Source organism: Dasypus novemcinctus, chromosome 23, assembly GCF_030445035.2.
Source record: "Dasypus novemcinctus isolate mDasNov1 chromosome 23, mDasNov1.1.hap2, whole genome shotgun sequence".
In the NCBI taxonomy this organism is placed as follows: domain Eukaryota; kingdom Metazoa; phylum Chordata; class Mammalia; order Cingulata; family Dasypodidae; genus Dasypus; species Dasypus novemcinctus.
The window spans coordinates 39262588-39281593 of record NC_080695.1 but is presented as its reverse complement, the minus strand read 5'-3'; the positions used below and the strand labels follow the sequence as shown (position 1 = coordinate 39281593).

At 46.6% G+C, this 19006-nt stretch overlaps 1 protein-coding gene across 2 annotated transcripts in view; it reads left to right on the top strand.

The window, feature by feature from the left end:
- Nucleotides 1–19006, top strand: part of EEF2K (eukaryotic elongation factor 2 kinase) — a 76095-nt gene that overhangs the window by 46208 nt on the left and 10881 nt on the right. Inside the window, exons 12-16 of one of the 2 annotated variants that reach the window (XM_058286287.2) lie at nucleotides 1800–1877; nucleotides 2892–2954; nucleotides 4614–4748; nucleotides 4912–5100; nucleotides 14159–14283. In XM_058286287.2, coding sequence (XP_058142270.1) covers nucleotides 1800–1877; nucleotides 2892–2954; nucleotides 4614–4748; nucleotides 4912–5100; nucleotides 14159–14283 — 590 coding nt within the window. Of the gene's footprint in view, nucleotides 1–1700; nucleotides 1878–2891; nucleotides 2955–4613; nucleotides 4749–4911; nucleotides 5101–14158; nucleotides 14284–19006 lie in introns of both variants that reach the window. The other variant, XM_058286286.1, reaches the window with a different exon arrangement.

The window sequence follows — 19006 nt, the reverse complement described above, 5'->3', positions numbered from 1 at the left end:
CGACCGTGGGTTTCTTGTATATGTTTGAATGGTTCCCTCCTACCTATTGAAGTGATACAAGTTTTCCATTTATGGTAGCAATACCAAGTTTCTTTCTTTCTTTTTTTCTAATTTTTTATTTTGAAGTACTTTCAAACTTAAAAGACAGTTACAAAAATAATACAAACCCCATACAGGGAACTCCAGTGTACCCCAACACCCCAGATTCCCAGCTGGGTCCCAGATCCACCAATTTTAACATTTTGCCACATTTCCCATATCATTCTGTCTGCCCATTCATCCATCCATCCATTTTCTGAACACAAGTGTAGATTGCATATATATAAAATGCTCCTTGAACACTTAGTATAGCCATATGTGTTCCCTAATAAGGATATTCACTTATGTAGCCACCTTCAGTGCAGTTATCAAGTTCAAGAAGTTTAACATTAATATAAAGCTTAGGATCTATATTTCAATGTTTTCATATGGCCCAGTGGTGTCCCTTTGAGCATTTTCTCCTCCCTTGTTCAAGCCCATCCAGGATCATGTATTGCATATAATTGTAATCGTCTTTTTAGTTGCTTTCTTTTTTTTTTTTTTAATTGTGGAAACATGTCTACAAGATAAACTTTTTCATCTCAACCACTCCCAAACACCCCAGTCAGTCAATAGAAATAATTGCATTTGTTTTTTTTTTAAAGATTTATTTATTTATTTATTTATTTCTCTCCCCTTTCCCCCCACCCTGGTTGTCTGTTCTCTGTGTCTATTTGCTGCATCTTCTTCTTTGTCCGCTTCTGTTGTTGTCAGCAGCACAGGAATCTGTGTTTCTTTTTGTTGCGTCATCTTGTTGTGTCAGCTCTCTATGTGTGCGGCACCATTCCTGGCAGGCTGCACTTTCTTTTGCGCTGGGCGGCTCTCCTTATGGGGCGCACTCCTTGCGCATGGGGCTCCCCTACGCGGGGGACACCCTTGTGTGGCAGGGCACTCCTTGCGTGCATCAGCACTGCGCGTGGGCCAGCTCCACACTGGTCAAGGAGGCCCAGGGTTTGAACTGCAGACCTCCCATGTGGTAGATGGATGCCCTAACCACTGGGCCAAGTCTGCCGCCTAAATAATTGCATTTGTAATGGGTCTTAATCCTCTTACTGGAGTCCTTTATAAGAGAATGAAATTCAGATGAAGAAAAAGCCACAGAAGCAAGAAGCTGGAAGCAATGAAACCCAGAGGAGACAGGAGAGGCCAACTGATGCCGCCATGTGCCTTGCCGTGTTACAGACAAGTCCAGGATCGCCGGCAGCCAGTCTTTGTGGAGAAAGCACCTGATGATGCCTTGACTTGGACATTTTTCTCGGCCTCAGAACTGTAAGCTTGTAAGCTAGTAAGTCCCACCATAAAAGTCAACCCATTTCTGGTGCATTGCTTTCAGCAGCCCAGCAAACCAAAAGACCAGCCTTTGTTTTTCCACCTTCAAATTGGGTGAGCTACTCTTAACATTCTCACAGTGTAGCACCTCATTTCATCCTCTTGACCTTTCGATGTAGGTGCTATAATTAATCTGGGTTTCATAGTTAAGGAAGTGGAAGCTTAAAGAGGCTAAGCAATTGTCAAAGGTCATAGCTAGTGAGTAGCCAGGCCAGGATTTGAGCCAGGTGGGTTGGTTCCTGAAGCAGTCTCTTAGCCATTATCTTACACTCTCTCCCTTTTCACCTAACCAGCAAATGGCAGGAGAGGGAGAATGTTCAGCTCGGGAACGGTTGGGATGTCCAGATGTCACCACCACCACCAGGTACCCTAAGGCCATCTTATCTCCACAGGACTCTGAGAACAGTGGGGACAGCGGATACCCCAGCGAGAAGCGGGGTGAGCTGGATGACCCAGAGCCCCGAGAACACGTAAGGAACCCCCAGGAAATGAGCCCAGAGTCCCCTGGCAGTTCATTGTCCAGGCGGATTCGAGAGCCAGGCAGCGAATCTGAGTGTTTCCTGAGAGAGCATAACAAGTAAACGAATAAACAAGATCATTTCAGAGAAAGATAAATGCAGGGAAGAAGATAAACCAGGGTAATGTAGGCCAGGAAGGGCACAAGCTTGGGGGGTTAGGCACAAGGCTGAAACTGGCAGACAAATTTGGCGGTGAAGCTGGAACCTTGGGTCGCTAAGCAGAGAGGATGCTGGGTAATAAGCCAGAACGGGGCTAGTGTGAGGGGAAGGGCTGGGCTAGAAGGTTCAGGATCCTGGCAGACCTTGGGGAGGCTCCAGAAGTTGGTTTCTTTGCTTCCCCTTTTAGCAACTTCCAGTTGACGGTAGCAGTTAAGAGATTTTGTTGGGGGCCAAAACTGAGTCTGTGCATTATGGCCAGTCTTGCTGGGAGACCTCTGGTCCCAGTTCTGTGATTATGAATAAAAACCTGCAACAGGAACTTCGACCAGAAGAGGGGCTTGGCCCATTTTCCTGGTGGCTTCTGTGGCCCTTCCCAAAAGGGTCTGCCGGGATCCTGTGCTTTGGAGCCAGGTCCACCCACCTATGCACGGAGGGAAAGGGCCAGTACTCCTGTGGCTGTGCCCATGCCATCGTCTCTGCCGTTACCCAGCATCCTCTTAGCGCACCAGTTCCAGCTTCACGGGGGTGGGCTGGTCAGTGCCCGGGGAGGAGGGTCACTGGGAGGGCTGGCCAGTGCCCGGGGAGGAGGGTCACTGGGAGGGCTGGCCAGTGCCCGGGGAGGAGGGTCACTGGGAGGGCTGGCCGGTGCCCGGGGAGGAGGGTCACCTGGGAGGGCTGGCCGGTGCCCGGGGAGGAGGGTCACTGGGAGGGCTGGCCGGTGCCCGGGGAGGAGGGTCACCTGGGAGGGATGGCTGGTTCATGGGAGGAAGTTCTGTTTGCATCACTCTAACCTCTGCCTCCCATCAGGGCCACTCCAATGGCAGCCGGAGGTACGAGTCTGATGAAGACAGCCTGGGCAGCGCCGGGCAGGTACTAAGCCCCGGGGAAGGCTTATTCTGGCTTCTCCCTTGCCTTTGCCAGGTTCCGTTCCTCTTTCTCTACCCTCAAGCCCTCCGCTGCCAGCCCAGTCCCCTCTCTCATCTAATGAGGCAAATTCCCTTGGCAAAGGCATTTCGAGTGCCTTCCCTGGGCAGGATGGAGGGGGGGAGGATTAGAGAAGACCACCAGCCCCCGTCTTTGAAGGGAAATAGCAGCGGTAGAGAGCTTGCTGTGTTGGTGCTCTGCAGTGTGAATTCCACTGCTTGCAGCCCCCGGTGAGATGTCACTCACCTGGGTTTCATGAGGGGCAACTGAGGTATTATTATCTGGCCGGGAAATGGCATAGCCAGGATTCAAGCCCAGTGGTCCGACTTAGCCAGAGCCTGGCTTGTTTCCCTCCACACCAGTGGTTCCCAGCTGCGGGGGTTGCCCCCAGGGGACAACAGGTGATGTCTGGAGACGTGTGGTGGCCTTGTCTGGAGGTGGGGAGACTGCTGGCGTGTGCTGGGTGGAGGCCAGGGAAGCCGCTAACCGTCCTGCAATGCGCAGGCTGGCCCCCCAGAAGTGAGCCAGGCCCCAGTGCCAGTAGTGCCACGAGCGAGCAGCCCTGGACCCCGCCAGGCTGAGGAGACGGACCCCACTGAGAAGTACCACGTGGGAAATAATCCATTTCCGGGAGGAGCTAGAGTCGAGCCTTGCTGGGGTGATCAGGGGAGGCTCCTAGGAGGGGGCACTGGGGTCCAGTGTAGAGGGCAGGTGAGATTGGAGGAGATAGGACCAGAGTCGGAGGAAGGAACCTTCCAGCTGGGGGAGAGTATTTTGGGGGTCCTAGAGAAGACCGCAGGGCATGCGGTTCCTCAGGGCTGGTCTTTCCCAAGCTTGCCCAGTGATAATGATCACCTGAAATGCTTGTTAGACATCAACTCCAGGCCCTCCCTGGAGGTGCTGGTTCAGTAGGACAGGGGGTCCCTCAGGAGCCAAGTGATTCAGACCAGAAACCAGAAAGTAAAGGAAGCCTTAGCTTGGGGGGATGGTTCTGGGAACTCAACTCCCTCAAAGCTTCTGGTAAATCTGACTCCCCCGGCTTGGGCCTCCCAGGAGCTTTCTTTGCCCCAGGGATGATTTTGCTTCCTCGGACACACACAGCCGGCTGCTGGCCCTCGTGTGGAGAGCACCTGTGGGTGGGGATGCCTTTTGCTGGGCAAGGTGGTGTTTCCTAAACCCATACCCCAAAGCACGGCTGGTGTTGCCCACAGCTTTGTGGTGATTCCCAGAGGAAAGCAAAGTGGATTTGCTGGAAGGTCTGAAGTCAGTACCATCTGGTGCCTGGTTGGGGAAGCGGGCTGAGGGGGGGTGGCAAACCCAGATGGCCAAATGAGGGGACACGCTTCTTGGAGCTGCTGCAATTGTGTGCTGGCTCTTTTGTCCTGTTACTGTAACATTCTCTCAGTGCCCGCGAGCTGGCGGGATTTGATTAGAAAAGGAGCGGTGTTTATCCAGGTTCATTTGAGTAGGGGTTTGCTGCCCTACCCCACGCAGGCTCTTACATGGCAGGGCCTGCTGCCAGCTGGTGGCAGTGTCATGCGTCCATCGTCCAGCCCCTCGCCTCTCTGGCCTGTAAATGCCTCCATACCCGTTCTTTCCCTCCAGGTCTCTGTGGAGAAGTGGCATCTCTTCAACTCCTCCCGCCTCCACTTGCCTAGGCCTTCGGCCGTGGCCCTGGAAATGCAAAGGCTTAATACTCTGGACCATGACAAGAAAATCGGGAAGTCCATTTTGGGGAAGGTATCGGTCATGCCTGCTTCAGCCCCCTCTTTGCACTAACCCGGACCCCCGAGGCTCCCGCTCTCCTCTGCTAATCACTTCCTCCCACAGGCTGGCTGGGCGGCCCTCGGGTCTGGCTTCAGCCTCCCAGTCCGCCGGGCCAACACCGTAGTCTGTGTGGCAGGTCCACCTGGCCATGGTGCGGTACCACGAGGGTGGGCGCTTCTGCGAGAAGGACGAGGAGTGGGACCGCGAGTCGGCGATCTTCCACCTGGAGCACGCAGCCGACCTGGGTGAGCTGGAGGCCATCGTGGGCCTGGGACTCATGTACTCGCAGCTGCCCCATCACATCCTGGCTGACCTCTCCCTGAAGGTGAGGGGGTGGCGGGGGCAAGTGGCCAAGGGGCCTTGGTTAACCCCTTGCTCACCTGACTCCCTATCCTGGAGTCATGAAATTTTCGTGGGCATCGGTTTGGGGCCAGGTTCTGTCCTAAAGTTGGTTTAAACTCATAGCACTGGTTTCTGCCCTGGGGGCATGGGTGGTGAGCAGAAGGTGACTGTCACATTACCAGGCAGTTACAAGGTGGTGTGATGGGCGAAGCAGAGGAAACTGGTGGAAACAAATGAGGAAGGGCCCTCACTGGAACTTTGAAGGGTCAGCACATTTTCCCAGTAATGGTCAGTTCCAGTAGTTTCCCCAGACCTAGAATGGAATCTGGCACACAGTGGGTGCTCGGTAGTCATTTGTTGAATGAATGAATAAAGGGATATTGAAGTACACTGACATGCTGAATGGGCGTTGGCCAGGCAGGATGCGGGAGGCGGGTCAAAGAGTAGGAAGCAGGGCAGCTTGGCTGGACCATGGGGCGTGGGGAGATGGTGCAGATGAGGCTGAAGCAGGGGCAGCCTGTGTCTGGGAAATCCATGGCGGCATTGGCTCCTTCTTCCCTTCCCTGGTCTATGAGCACAATGAGGAAGGATTAAGGCATCATGAGGACCCAGCATGGTCCAAGGAGTGACATCTTTTCCTGTGAGAAGTTGAGATGCCCTTTATGGGCGTGCGGTCCCAGCATGTCTGTCCCCATCCTCCCCATTATGTGGGCTGCGGAGGGATGGGGTGGCTGGGAAGGCTGGGCTGAACACGGGCACAGGGCCCAGCCCTGCTCTGGGGGCCTGGTTGTGGCCCAGTGGGCAGACAGGGGCTCAGACTAGAAGAGGGTGGTCTGACACTATAAACAATAAATCACACGATTTCTTAAAAGGTTCTTTAAACATTTATAGTAAAAAAAAAAAAAAAAAGATCTTCCATCCTCACCTTCTTCCCCCAATAGATAACCGTTATTATTAGTTTCTTATATGTAATTCCAGTATCTCCTTATGCAAATTTGGGGTATAGATTATTTTCCACCCTCTTTTTACCTCCAAACTTAGTGTACTGCACATGCTTCTCTGGACCTGTTTTTCACTTGACAGTGTCCTGTGGACATGTTTACTCCATGGCAGAGAGAACGCTCTTTTGATGGCTGCATTATGTTCCATTGTGTGGGTGCAGCATGCTTTATTTAACCCGTCCCCTGTTGATGGACACTTGGGTTGGTTGGTTCTTCTTTTGATATCATAAAAATTGCAGCAGTGACTAGCCTTCAACACATGAGGTTGCACCTCATGAAACTGCTGTTTCTGTAGGTCACAAACTGGAGAATATCGGCAGTTGCATATGACTCCGTCAAACATGTCATTTGGCATGTGGGCAAAGAGAGCCCAGCCCACGGCTGTTTTTATTCTCAGGATGGTGAGGGGCAGGTTGGGGGGGGGAAGGATAGAGAGAGGCTTATGGCTCGTTTCTCCCTAATTTTCCTGTTCCTTGAGAGTGGGACTGAGTATGTCTCATTCAGCCAGTGGAGTGGTGGGTTATGCTTAAAGTTGGTTCTTGGGGGTTGAGAGGGAATGTATACCTGCCTAGGTATCTAAGTTTATGATAAATTTTACTGATATAAAGAATGTGGAGTGTATACTTTGCAAATTGTAATAAAAATGTTCTTTATTGTAAATTCCATAGAGTTGATTATATCTCACAGAAGGCTTTCATTGATTTTTGCAGAACTCTTATATCCAACGCATGATGGCAGTTGACAAAGAACTATAGTTCTGACGTAAATATTGGTTAATGTTCCCATGATTGTAATGAGTAAGGCAAAAGTGAAGTAATGAAGACCTATTTATGTCAGAACTGAAACTTCCTTCATTTGCCACTGCTGTGGGCAACTTCTTTGCAAACTTGGATAATAGTTTTAAATACCAGAAGAAGATATCCTCACTTTTCTGTGCTAGTCACCATATAATGGCTACAGGCACAATACACTTTTAAGTTTAATCAATCTGCATTACTAATATTTTCCATTAGTTTCTTAAGTCTAGACAATCCAAAACACAAGCAAACAAAAAAATCTACAACACACATACAGTAGATCAAATCCTAATTTGTAGTATTTAAATACTTAGACCATGGCCAATTTCAAACTTCTGACATGATATCACTGAACCAAGTTGAGAAGAAGCATGCAGTAACACACTTTTGAACAGCATTTCCATCATACAGACACAATAGACCAGTGGTTCTTGAGTGGGACTGATTTTACCCCCCTCCCCAGGGACATTGGGCAGTGCCTGGGAACATCTTTAATTGTCACGCCTGGTGGAACCCTACTAACAACTAAGGAAAGAGGCCAGAGATGCTGCTGAACATCTTAAAACACACAGGACAGCCGCAACAACAAAGAATACTCTGATCCAGAAAGTCAATAGTGCCGAGGCGGAGAAACCCTGCAGTAGATGTAAATAACCTCAAGTGCATTGATAATAGTAAAACTTAGTAAAATAATTATGAAAACTTAGTAGAACTTAGTAAAATAAAGTGATGAATTTTGAGTAGCATATTTTTTTTTTGGTGGTGGGGCAGTACCAGATATTGAACCCTGTAACTTTGTACATGGGAATTAAGTGCTCAACCACTGAGTTACACCTGCTCCCCAGTGTATGTTTTAATTTTGAGTGGCAGCGCTGTTTAGCAACTGGCTTGCAAAAGTCCTGAAAATTTAACCATCAGTTCTGGTAAGCCCCTAGAAGCCAGCACCCGTGAACTGCTGCCTTCAGCCTGTCCCCCCAGCATCTGCCATGGAGCCCCTGGCACAGAGCAGACTCCCAAGGAGCTTGAGGCTTGAAAGGAGGAATGCCAGGATCCATGATGAGTGGGGGTGAGGGGCCAGGTCTGTGGGGTCCCTCATCTCTCTAAGACCCCCTGGCAACTCTCCTTGTGATCACAGGCGGTTCATACTAACTTGGCTCATGATTCTCACTCTTTTATAGTTGTCTCCAGGTTTTCCATCATTCCACATCCCTGTTTTTTTTGTTTTTGTTTTTTTTTACCACTTTTAAGGTCTCTTCTGGGATCGGTGCTGCCTTAATATGCAAGCTCATTCTTGGAAACGCTTTTATATATGTATAAATTGGAGAAAGAGTTATCTGGGCATTGTTCAGTTAACAGATTTTTCACAAGGAAGGTACACTTAAGAAGCTCTACTTCAAGTGTCTGGTTTTAATTCAGAAGTAAAGCTCCCCTCCCCCGGACCCCTTCATTCCAGGGTTCTGTAGGTTCCCCCAAACTGTTCTTGGGGTTTTTCCTGGGAGCATCTAGGACAGTTCCTTTTCCAGTGTCCTTCTTTGCAGTATGTACATGGATAGGTTCTTTTTTTTTTTTTAAAGATTTATTTATTTATTTAAACCACCACCACCACCCCCAGGTTGTCTGTTCTCTGTGTCTATTTGCTGTGTCTTGTTTCTTTGTCCGCTTCTGTTGTTGTCAGCGGCATGGGAAGTGTGGGCGGTGCCATTCCTGGGCAGGCTGCACTTTCTTTCGCGCTGGGCGGCTCTCCTTACGGGGTGCACTCCTTGCGCTTGGGGACACCCCTGCGTGGCAGGGCACTCCTTGTGCGCATCAGCACTGCGCATGGGCCAGCTCCACACGGGTCAAGGAGGCCCGGGGTTTGAACCACGGACCTCCCATGTGGTAGACGGATGCCCTAACCACTGGGCCAAGTCCGTTTCCCTGGATAGGTTCTTCGTTTAAAATTTTCTCCCCTCCCTGGAGGAGTGGAGGTTGGGCCCAGGGGCCTTACCTTTCTGAGGCAGTCTTGTTCTGATTGTTTCCAGTTTCTTAGAGCTTTGAGTAAGGTCACGCACCTTCTGAAGTGCAGGTTTTCTCTAACTCAGTCCCTATTTAATAAACTTCCTAGGCAGTGCTAACTAAACTAGAGATAGGTCATTCTAGGCCCCCATCAATTTTCTGTAGCTTCCTTAAATCTGGAGAACTTTGGGTAATAAAGGTTATATTTAAAAGTCTGGTATTTTCTGGACTTTCCAGATCTATGTTAGCTTATTGCCGAGATAGGCAGTATAAATTATTTCTAGGAAAGCAGAAAGACTGTCTTCTGATTCTTGTATTACTTTATTTACCTTTTGTAAGTTTATAGCTTACAGGTGCCCTGTCCTCAGTACTATTAGCATTTCATTTAAGATTCGTTTCTGGTGCTGCTAATTTCTCTCTAGCATATCCGGGGTTGTCAGGATTTTTCTCTATTTCTTATCTGTTTCCTGCTCTGCTTCTTCATTTATTATTTTCCCTTCATCTCCTGTTACCTGCAAGGCCTCAATACCAGTCCAGTTCCAAGTTGGAATGTTAAGCTTTTTACTTTCTCTGGGCCCTTTATAGAGTAAGCCACTATTTTCCCACCTATGTAAATCTGACAGGGGAATGGGGTAAGCATGTCCACAAACTCTTCATCTATGCCTAGACGCATTTCCCGGAGGAGCAGAAATTTTTCCGGCTCAGCTGCTGATCTTAGCAAGCCATCCTGACCAAAAAGAGATGCAGACTTTTTCCCTATAGAACCATCTTCTGATTCTAAGTTATATTGAGGCCAAATTTTGTTACAGGAAAAAACTATTTCCTGCTTTTTCCAAGGCTCGTAGCTAAGGATTTTCCAGCTTTTCAAAATGCAGCTGAAAGGAGTTAAGAGGGCTGGGAAGGAGTGCTGATGCTTAATGTATGTATAAGTTTTAAATAACTTGACTGTAAAAGTGTGGAAATGGATAGAGTTGATGGTAACACTTTATAGTGAGTAGCTTCTGGTTTATAAATGGGATTGTGGCTGAAAAGGGTAGTCTAGGAATGTGAATGTCAGTTGAAAGAAAGCTAGAGAATAATCTAGGGACTGAAGAACACAGTGAACCCCGAGGTGGATGAGAATTGTGGCTGATGGTACAGATGCAAGAATGTCTTTCTGTGAGCTAGAGTGGTTATATGTCACTATTGCAGAGTGGTGGGAATGTGGAGAGGCATGGGAAAACTACAACTGGAGTGACCTGTGGACTGTGGTTAACAGCAATACTGTAATATTCTTGCATCAATGCCAAAGATGTACTGTGTTGATAATGGGGGGGTATGGAAAAAGTGTGCCAAATGTATGCTATGGACCATGGTTTGTAGTAATAGTCTGATGATATTATCTCATAATCTATAAAAAGTATTCCACCATGGTGTGTTTTGTTGGTGAGAGGGTACTGTTTGGGAATTCTACACATGTGTGTGATTTTTTGTAAGATCACAATCTCTGTAATAAAAAATACTTTTTAAAAAGTTACAGCCTAAAGGGCTATATTTAGGAATGCTAGTAAAGTTAGAATTTCCCATTTTAAAGAATTTCAGTAACCAGTAACCAATTAGGAATACTTGAGCAGTATAAATGCAGTTAAACACTACTTTAGGGAAACGGATGTGGCTCAAGCAATTGGGCTCCTATCTACCACATAGGAGGTCCAGGGGTTGATACCCAGGGCCTCCTGGTGAAGGCCCCCATGGAGTGCCGGCCCGCACAGGAGTGCCGCCCCGTGCAGGAGCGCCAGCCAGCCATGAGGGCTGACGCAGCAAGATGACGTAACAAAAAGAGACACAGAGGAAAGACAGTAAGAGACTTAGAATACCAGGGAGCTGAGGTGGCACAAGAGAGTAATCGCCTGTCTCCCACTCTGGAAGGTCCCAGGATTGGTTCCCGGAGCTGCCTAATGAGAATACAAGCAGACACAGAAGAACACACAGCAAATGGACACAGAGAGCTGACAATGGAGGGAGGGGGAAGAAAGAAAGAAAGAAAGAAATCTGAAAAACAAAAACAAAAAAAAAACACTACTTTAGCAGTTTAGACAGGCACTGAACCTTTTCTAAGTAAAACACACTATTTAATGAACAGACACTTAACCCTTCCCATATTCTGGATTACTTTTCAGGAGTATACTTAACCGACAGACTTAAGAATCAAGGATCAAGAGTATATCCAGGGAGCCGATGTGGCTCAAGCAGTTAAGCACTTGCCTCCCACATGGGAGGTCCCAGGTTCAGTCCCAAGGACCTCCTAAAAACAAAAATAAACAACAAGCAAACAAACAGAAAACAAATGAACAAATGAGCAAACGAACAAACTCAGGGGAGCCACTGTGGCTCAGTGGTTGAGTACCGGCTTCCCACATTCAAGGCCCAGGGTTCAATCCCCAGCCCTGGCATTTGTCAAAACCAACAGGCAGACCTAAGCTCCTGGAATATATCCGACTGACAGACTCAAAGTTCAGGAGTAAACCTAACAGACAGACTTAGGGTGGGGACTGGAATCCAGACAGGATGTTACCCAAAAATCACCAGGAAGAGTAGAGAGGTCAGAGCAAGGGAAAACGTTCTGGAAAGAGTTTAAGGGGATTCAAACCACCAACTAACTTCCCTACCTCGGTGACCTGCTCTCCCAGACAGATATCTGGACTTGGGGCTGGAACTGTTTCTCTCTTTGAAGCTTTAAAGCACCTTTAGGGCCTGGAGTGCCAATGAGGTAAGAAAAATCTGATTGTCTAGCTTTTAGACCCAAGAGGGTCTAGTGACTGCAGGAAGCTTGATTTCTGTGCTTACCTCTCAGAGCCTCGGGCAGTCAGACTTTTTCAGGGACCCCCTTGTCCTTAGTCCCACCAGAATTGCCAAATTGATACTGAGCAAAAGTGGGTTGTTTTCTCCTGGTGCGTCTTTAAAGCCAATTCCTGGGACACTGGGGTTTTAAAGAGAGTTTTATTGATTCCACAAGCAATGGAGCACAGTAGCCTTATGACCCCAAACTAGCTCCCTGATGTGCAGAAATTCTAATATTTTATAACATTGGGGTGCTAATGAATAATTGGGGTGGAGCTGGACACAGGTTCCTTCATTAATAAACATTTAGGGACTGAACAGTATGTACAGGGGTGGACCCCAAACCAGAGGAATTACAAAGTTAGAATTATTATCCTAGATCAAGGTGGGGAGGGGGGAGGGATAGGGGTATATAGGACAAAGGCCCATTACAAGGTTTTTCATATGGATATTACACAAAGGAAGGTGGAGTGGTTACCATCACAATAGTAAACACACAGGGGTGAGCCTAATCTCTAAACAAGGGTAAAGCCAGTCTAGAATTACAAAGGTTAGCACACACAAGTCTAGAGTAACCATAAAGAGGGGTGAGACCACTCTAGCCTGCTTCAGTCCTTTCAGGTATTAACCTTTTGCTATTTTATAACATAAAGGCATCTATAATATGATTTAGTAATCATAATTTTTTTTTTTTTTTGAGGTACCGGGGCCCAGAAATTGAGCCCAGGACCTTGTATGTAGGAAGCTGGCACTCAACCACTGAGCCACATCAACTTACCAGAGTTTTGTTTGTTGTTTGTTTGGTTTTTTTTTTTTTCAGGAGGCATCAGAACTGAACCTAGGACTTTCCATATGGGAAGCAGGCGCTCAACCGCTTGAGCCATATCTGCTCCCTCTTTGTTAATTCTTAAGCCTCCATTAGAGGAGTAGGTGAGCCAGAGGCCCATATGAGAGCTTTGGGTTTCTCTCCCGGGGAAGTAAACCGCAGAGCAGCTTTGAAACGGCGTGATCGGACTTAGACTTCAAGAGCATATGTCTCTGGCTGCTGTGGGATGGATTGTGGGGGAGTGAAAATGAAAGCAGGAACCCTCAGACACTGCTGGTGGGAATGTAAAATGTGGCAGATGCTATGAGAAACAGTCTGGCAGTTTCTTAAGCAGCTAAACATTGGTATATGACTGAGCAGTTCCATTCCTAGGTATCTACCTGAGAAAAAAGAAAACTAAGTCCATGCAAAATCTTGTACACGAGGATTTGTTACAACATTATTCATTAATAATCGCCATCTTAGCTTGCCAGGGCTGCTATGAAAAATACCACAAACTGGTTGACTTAAAACAACAGGAATTTATTGTCTCACAATTTGGAGACTAGAAAGCCAAAATGAGGGTTTTGGCAGGACATGCCTTCTCTGAAGTCCAGCATTCTGGTGCGGCTTGCTGGCAATCTTTGCCTCTGTCACTTGGCCATCTGGCTCTTTCTGTTTCCTATGCCCTCTGTTTCCGTATCCAGATCTTCTTTGCTTATAAGGATGAGGATGCTAGTCATATAGGATTAAGGCCCAGCTGATTGAATTTGGCCTCACCTTAATAGGATCTTTGAAGATCCCCTTTTCAAATGAGTTCTACAGACAGGCCTGGGCATTAGGACTTGTCTTTATGGGGGGCATGATTCAATCCCCAAGACTCAAAAAAGGGGAGACAACCCAAATGCCCTTAAACTGATCAATGAGTAAATAAAATGTGGTATATCCATACAGTGGAAAGTTACTTGGCAATAAAAGGAAATGAAGTACTGATAGTTGCTACAGCATGGGAACTTGAAGATACAATGCTAAGAAGCCAGATACAAAAGGCCACATATTGTAGATTCCACTTAAATGAACTACCCTGAAGAAGCAAATCTATAGATACAGAAAGTAGCTTAGTGGTTGCCTAGGACTGGGGAAGATGGGGAGATTGTGGTGTGGCATCAAAGGGGTACAGGATTTCTTTTGGGGGTGATGAAAATATTCCAAAATTGATTGTAGTTGCAGATGCACAGTTCTGTGAATATACTGAGTTGTAAATTTTAAACAGGTGAATTGTGTCAAATATGAATTATATCTCGATAAAGCTGTTAAGGAAAAAAAGAATGGAAGCAGGGAGCCCATAAGAGGCAAGACATATGCAGGGGGCTCTGGTGGCATCCAAGGAGGTAGAGTGAGCAAGAGTGAGCCAAGGTTCCTCCTCGCAACTCACGGATGCCCCCAAGTTGTTCGTTACAGCCGTGTACTAGGCCTGCTCCCCCTCACAATGTGTAATTCCATCGCAGCCACTCCCCAGCACCCCCAAAATAATTCAAGGAAGAGGCAGAAGATGGATTGGTGAGATCCTGAGCACCCTTTCTAATTCAAGTCTCATTTGCTCCCCCCTGTTTGTACTGACAGGAGACGGAAGAGAATAAAACAAAAGGATTCGATTACTTACTGAAAGCAGCTGAAGCAGGCGACAGACAGTCCATGATCCTGGTGGCCCGAGCCTTTGACACCGGCCAGAACCTCAGCCCAGACAGGTACCAAGTGCAGTCGCTCGGGGCGTGTCAGGGGCGGTAGACTCGGGCTGGGGAGTTGGCCCCCACCCCTTCCTAGTCCCGGGCCCTTGGGCAAGTTATTTTACCCACCTGGAGTCCCAGAAATCCAGAAGTGGAGGTTGATGAGGAGACATGAGCTCATGGTGGGACCCCTTGCTCACTTCTCTGCGGCTCCTGCTGCAACTCGCCTACCCCCGCTGTCCTCAGGAAACTCCTGCGGCTTTCTGGAAGAGCATAATTCCTCTTGAAACCTGTGGAGCACCTTGGCAGTTTCTTCCTCTTTGGTGTAAGGTCTCTCCCTCTCCCTCTCCCTGGGTTTAGAAGAGGGAAGTTCAGACTGTGACCCTGTCGTATGAGGCTCTCAGGGTCTAAAACGCCTGCACACGTGGTGTGGCATCCTGCCTGCATCACAGATTTTGGCTTCCAAACATGCATCAGTTGCCTACTGTGAAAGGTGATACACCTTTCTGTTTGCACAGCACTTTCACATACGTGATTCCATTTCATCAAGAACAGAAATCTTTGTAGTCCTGGTGCCTAGCACAGGGCCTGGCTTCGAACTTGTTGGAAAGAACGAACCAGAAGATGGAAATAACCCAAGTGTCCATCAGCTAATGGATGAACAAACAGAATGTAACCTATCCCTGCAACAGAATATTCCATAGCCTTAAAAAGAAATGCAGTTCTGAGATGCTACAACATGGATGAGCCTTGAAGAGACTGTGCTAAGTGCAAGAAGCCAGACACAAAAGGACAAATTTTGTATGATTCCACTTACAGAGATATCTGGAAAAGGCAAATACCTAGAGACAGAAAGTAGATTACAGGTTATCAGGGGCTAGGGGTAGGGTGGGGGGAAGAATGGGAAGTTATTGCTTAATGGGTACAGTACAGCGTTTCTGTTTGAAGTGATAAAAATTTTTGGTAATGGCTGATGGTAGTGGTAGTGCAGTATTGCAAATGTAATTAGTACCACTGAATTGTACACATGGAAGTGATTAAAATAGGAAATTTTGTGCTGTGTAGCTATTACAATAAATTATTTTTTAATTAAAAAAAATTAGTAAGTAGGGGAGCCAGAACTTAGGTCCAATACTATCTACTGACTTGCATCTTGGTGGCTGGATGAGAGGTAAATAGAAAGCACAAGGCATGGTTGTATCAGATCAGCTGTGCATTGGGTATAGCACTGGAGCACAGTTGGGTATAGGGGAGCCAAAGCTGGCCACTGAAGATTTATATCTGAAACCTTTAAAAATTTTAGCTACTAATGTTATTGCTTCATGTCCTTTGTCTATTTTTTTTTTAATGAAAACATATATTTCTCAAGTAAATGTACTGGATACATATAATTTTTTTAAAAAATCATATAATATGTTACATAATACATTTGTTCATGGTAGCACAATCATACAGCATTGGCCTTCTGTGTCTGGCTTGCTTCACTCAACATAATATCCTCCATTGGGAAGCGTTCGTAGCTCAGCTGATCGAGCGTCCGCCTACCATAGGAGGGTCCAGGATTCGATCCCCAGGGCCTCCTGACCCGTGTGGTGAGCTGGCCCATGCACAGTGCTACCGTGCACAAGGAGTGCCGTGCCATGCAGGGGCGTCCCTGCGTAGGGGTCCCCCACACGCAAGAAGTGTGCCCCTCAAGGAGAGGTGCCCCATGCGAAAAAAATGCAGGCTGCCCAGGGTGGCACTGCACACATGGAGAGCTGACGCAGCAAGATGACACAACGAAAAGATGCAGTTTCCCAGTGCTGCCTGATAATGCAAGCAGGCAGACGCAGCAGAACACACAGCAAATGGACACAGCAGACAACATTGGGGCAAAGGGAGAGAAATAAATAAAATAAATCTTAAGAAAACACACACACAAAAAAACCATAATATCCTCCAGGTTCATCCATGTTGTCATATATTTATGACTTCATTTCTTCTTACAGCTGCATAATATTCCATCATGTGAATACACCACAGTTTGTTTATCCATCCATTGGTTGACGGACACTTGAGTTGTTTCCATCTTAGGCAATCATGAATAACGCCGCTGTGAACATAGGTATACAGATGTCTGTTCGCATCACTGCTCTCAATTCTTCTGGGTGTATACCCGGTAGTGATATTACAAGGTCATGTGGCAAATCGGTATTCAGCTTCTTTAGGAACTGCCAAAACAGCCCTCTGTGGTGGCTGTACCATTCTGCATTCCCACCAACAGTGAATAAGTGTTCCTATCTCTCCACATCCTCTCCAACACTTGTAGTTGTCTTTTTAATAGCTGCCCTTCTGATAGATGTGAAATGATATCTCATTGTAGTTTTGATTTGCATTTTCCTACTCATTAGTGATGTTGAGCATTGTTTCATGTGTTTTTTTGCCATTCGTGTTTCATCTTTGGACAAGTGTCTATTCAAGTCTTTTGCCCATTTTTTAATTGGATCATTTGTCTTTTTATGTTGAGTTATAACATCTTTTTTATATCCTGGATATAAAGCCCTTATTGGACATGTGATTTCCAAGTATTTTCTCCCATTTTCTCCCATTGAGAAAATACTTGGAAATATTTGACAAAGTCCTGCAAGGTTCATAAGTGTTTAATTCAGAGGAGGTCCCATTTATCTATTTTTTCTTTTGTTGTGTGTGCTTTGGATGTAAGGTTGAAGAAGCCACAACCTGCTGCAAGGTCTTGAAGATGTTTCCCTACATTTTTTTCTAGTAGCTTTATGGTCCTGTCTTTTACATTTAGGTCTTTTTTTTTTTTTTTTAAAGATTTATTTATTTATTTAATTTCCCCCCCCTCCCCTGGTTGTCTGTTCTTGGTGTCTATTTGCTGCGTCTTGTTTCTTTGTCCGCTTCTGTTGTCGTCAGCAGCACTGGAAGTGTGGGCGGTGCCATTCCTGGGCAGGCTGCTCTTTCTTTTCACGCTGGGCGGCTTTCCTCACGGGCGCACTCCTTGCGCGTGGGGCTCCCCCACGCGGGGGACACCCTTGCGTGGCACGACACTCCTTGCGCGCATCAGCGCTGCACATGGCCAGCTCCACACGGGTCAAGGAGGCCCGGGGTTTGAACCGCGGACCTCCCATATGGTAGACGGACGCCCTAACCACTGGGCCAAAGTCCATTTCCCTACATTTAGGTCTTTGAACCATTTTGAGTTGACTCTCGTATTGGGAGTGAGATAGGGGTCCTCTTTCATTCTTTTGCTTATAGATATTCAGTTCTCACAGTACCATTTGTTGAAGAGACTGTTTTGTCCTGTTAACATGGACTTGGTAGGTTTGTTAAAAACCATTTGAACATATAGGTGAGTGTATTAGTCAGCCAAAGGTGTGCTGATGCAAAATACCAGAAATCTGCTGGGCATTATGAAGGGTATTTATTTAGGGTAGGAGCTTACAGATACCAAGCCATAAAGCATAAGTTACTTCCTCACCAAAGACTGTTTTTACGTGTTGGAGCAAGATGGCTGATGACATCTGTGAGGGTTCAGGCTTCTTGGGTTCCTAAGTTCCTGGGGCTTGCTTTCCTCTGGCTTCAAGGTTCCTTCCTTCCTGGGGCTGGCTTCTCCTTCCTCTGGGTGCTGACTTCCCGGGTCTTCAGCATCAAACTCTAACATCAGAAATCCCCAACTCTGTTCTTCACCATGCCTTTCATCTGTGAGTCCCCACCCACCAATCATAACTCGATCATGCCCAGGTACAGATCAGATTACAAACATAATCCAATATTTCTGTTTGGAATTCATCAATTATATCAAACTGCTACAGGTGAGGTTTTATTTCTGGACTCAGTTCTATTCCATTGATCTATGTGTCTATCTTTATCCCAATACTGTGCTGTTTTTTTTTTTTAAGATTTATTTTTTATTTATTCCCCCCCACCCACCAAGTTGTCTGCTCTCTGTGTCCATTCGCTGTGTGTTCTTCTGTGACTGCTTCCATCCTTATCAGTGGCACTGGGAATCTGTGTTTCTTTTTGTTGTGTCATCTTGTGTCAGCTCTCCGTGTGTGTGGCGCCATTCTTGGGCAGGCTGCACTTTCTTTTGTGCTGGGCGGCTCTCCTTATGGGGCGCACTCCCCTACATGGGGGACACCCCTGCGTGGCACAACACTCCTTGCACGCATCAGCACTGCACATGGGCCAGCTCCACATGGGTCAAGGAGGCCTGGGGTTTGAACCGCAGACCTCCCATGTGGTAGGTGGACACCCTATCCATTGGGCCAAGTCTGCTTCCCATACCATCTTGTTTTGACCAATGTACCTTTGTAATATGTTTCAAGATCAGGCAGTGAAATTCTTCCCATGTTGCTTTTATTTTTCAGAATCCTTTTAACTACTTGGGTGTACTTTCCTTTCCAAATGAATTTGGTAATTACCTTTTCTAATTCTATAAAGTATGCTGTTGGAATTTTTATTGGTATCGTATTGAATCTGTAAATCAGTTTGGGTAGGAATGACATCTTCACAATATTTAGTCTTCCAGTCCATGAACACGGAATGTCTTTCCATTTGTTTAAGTCTTCATTGATTTCTTTTAGCATTGTTTTGTGGTTTTCTGCATATAGGTCCTATATGTCTTTGGGTAAATTAATTCCTAGGTATTTGAATCTTTTTGTGACTATTGTAAATTGGGATTTTCCCCCTGATTTCCTTTTCAGATTGTTAAGTACTATGGTATAGAAACATTACTGATTTTTGT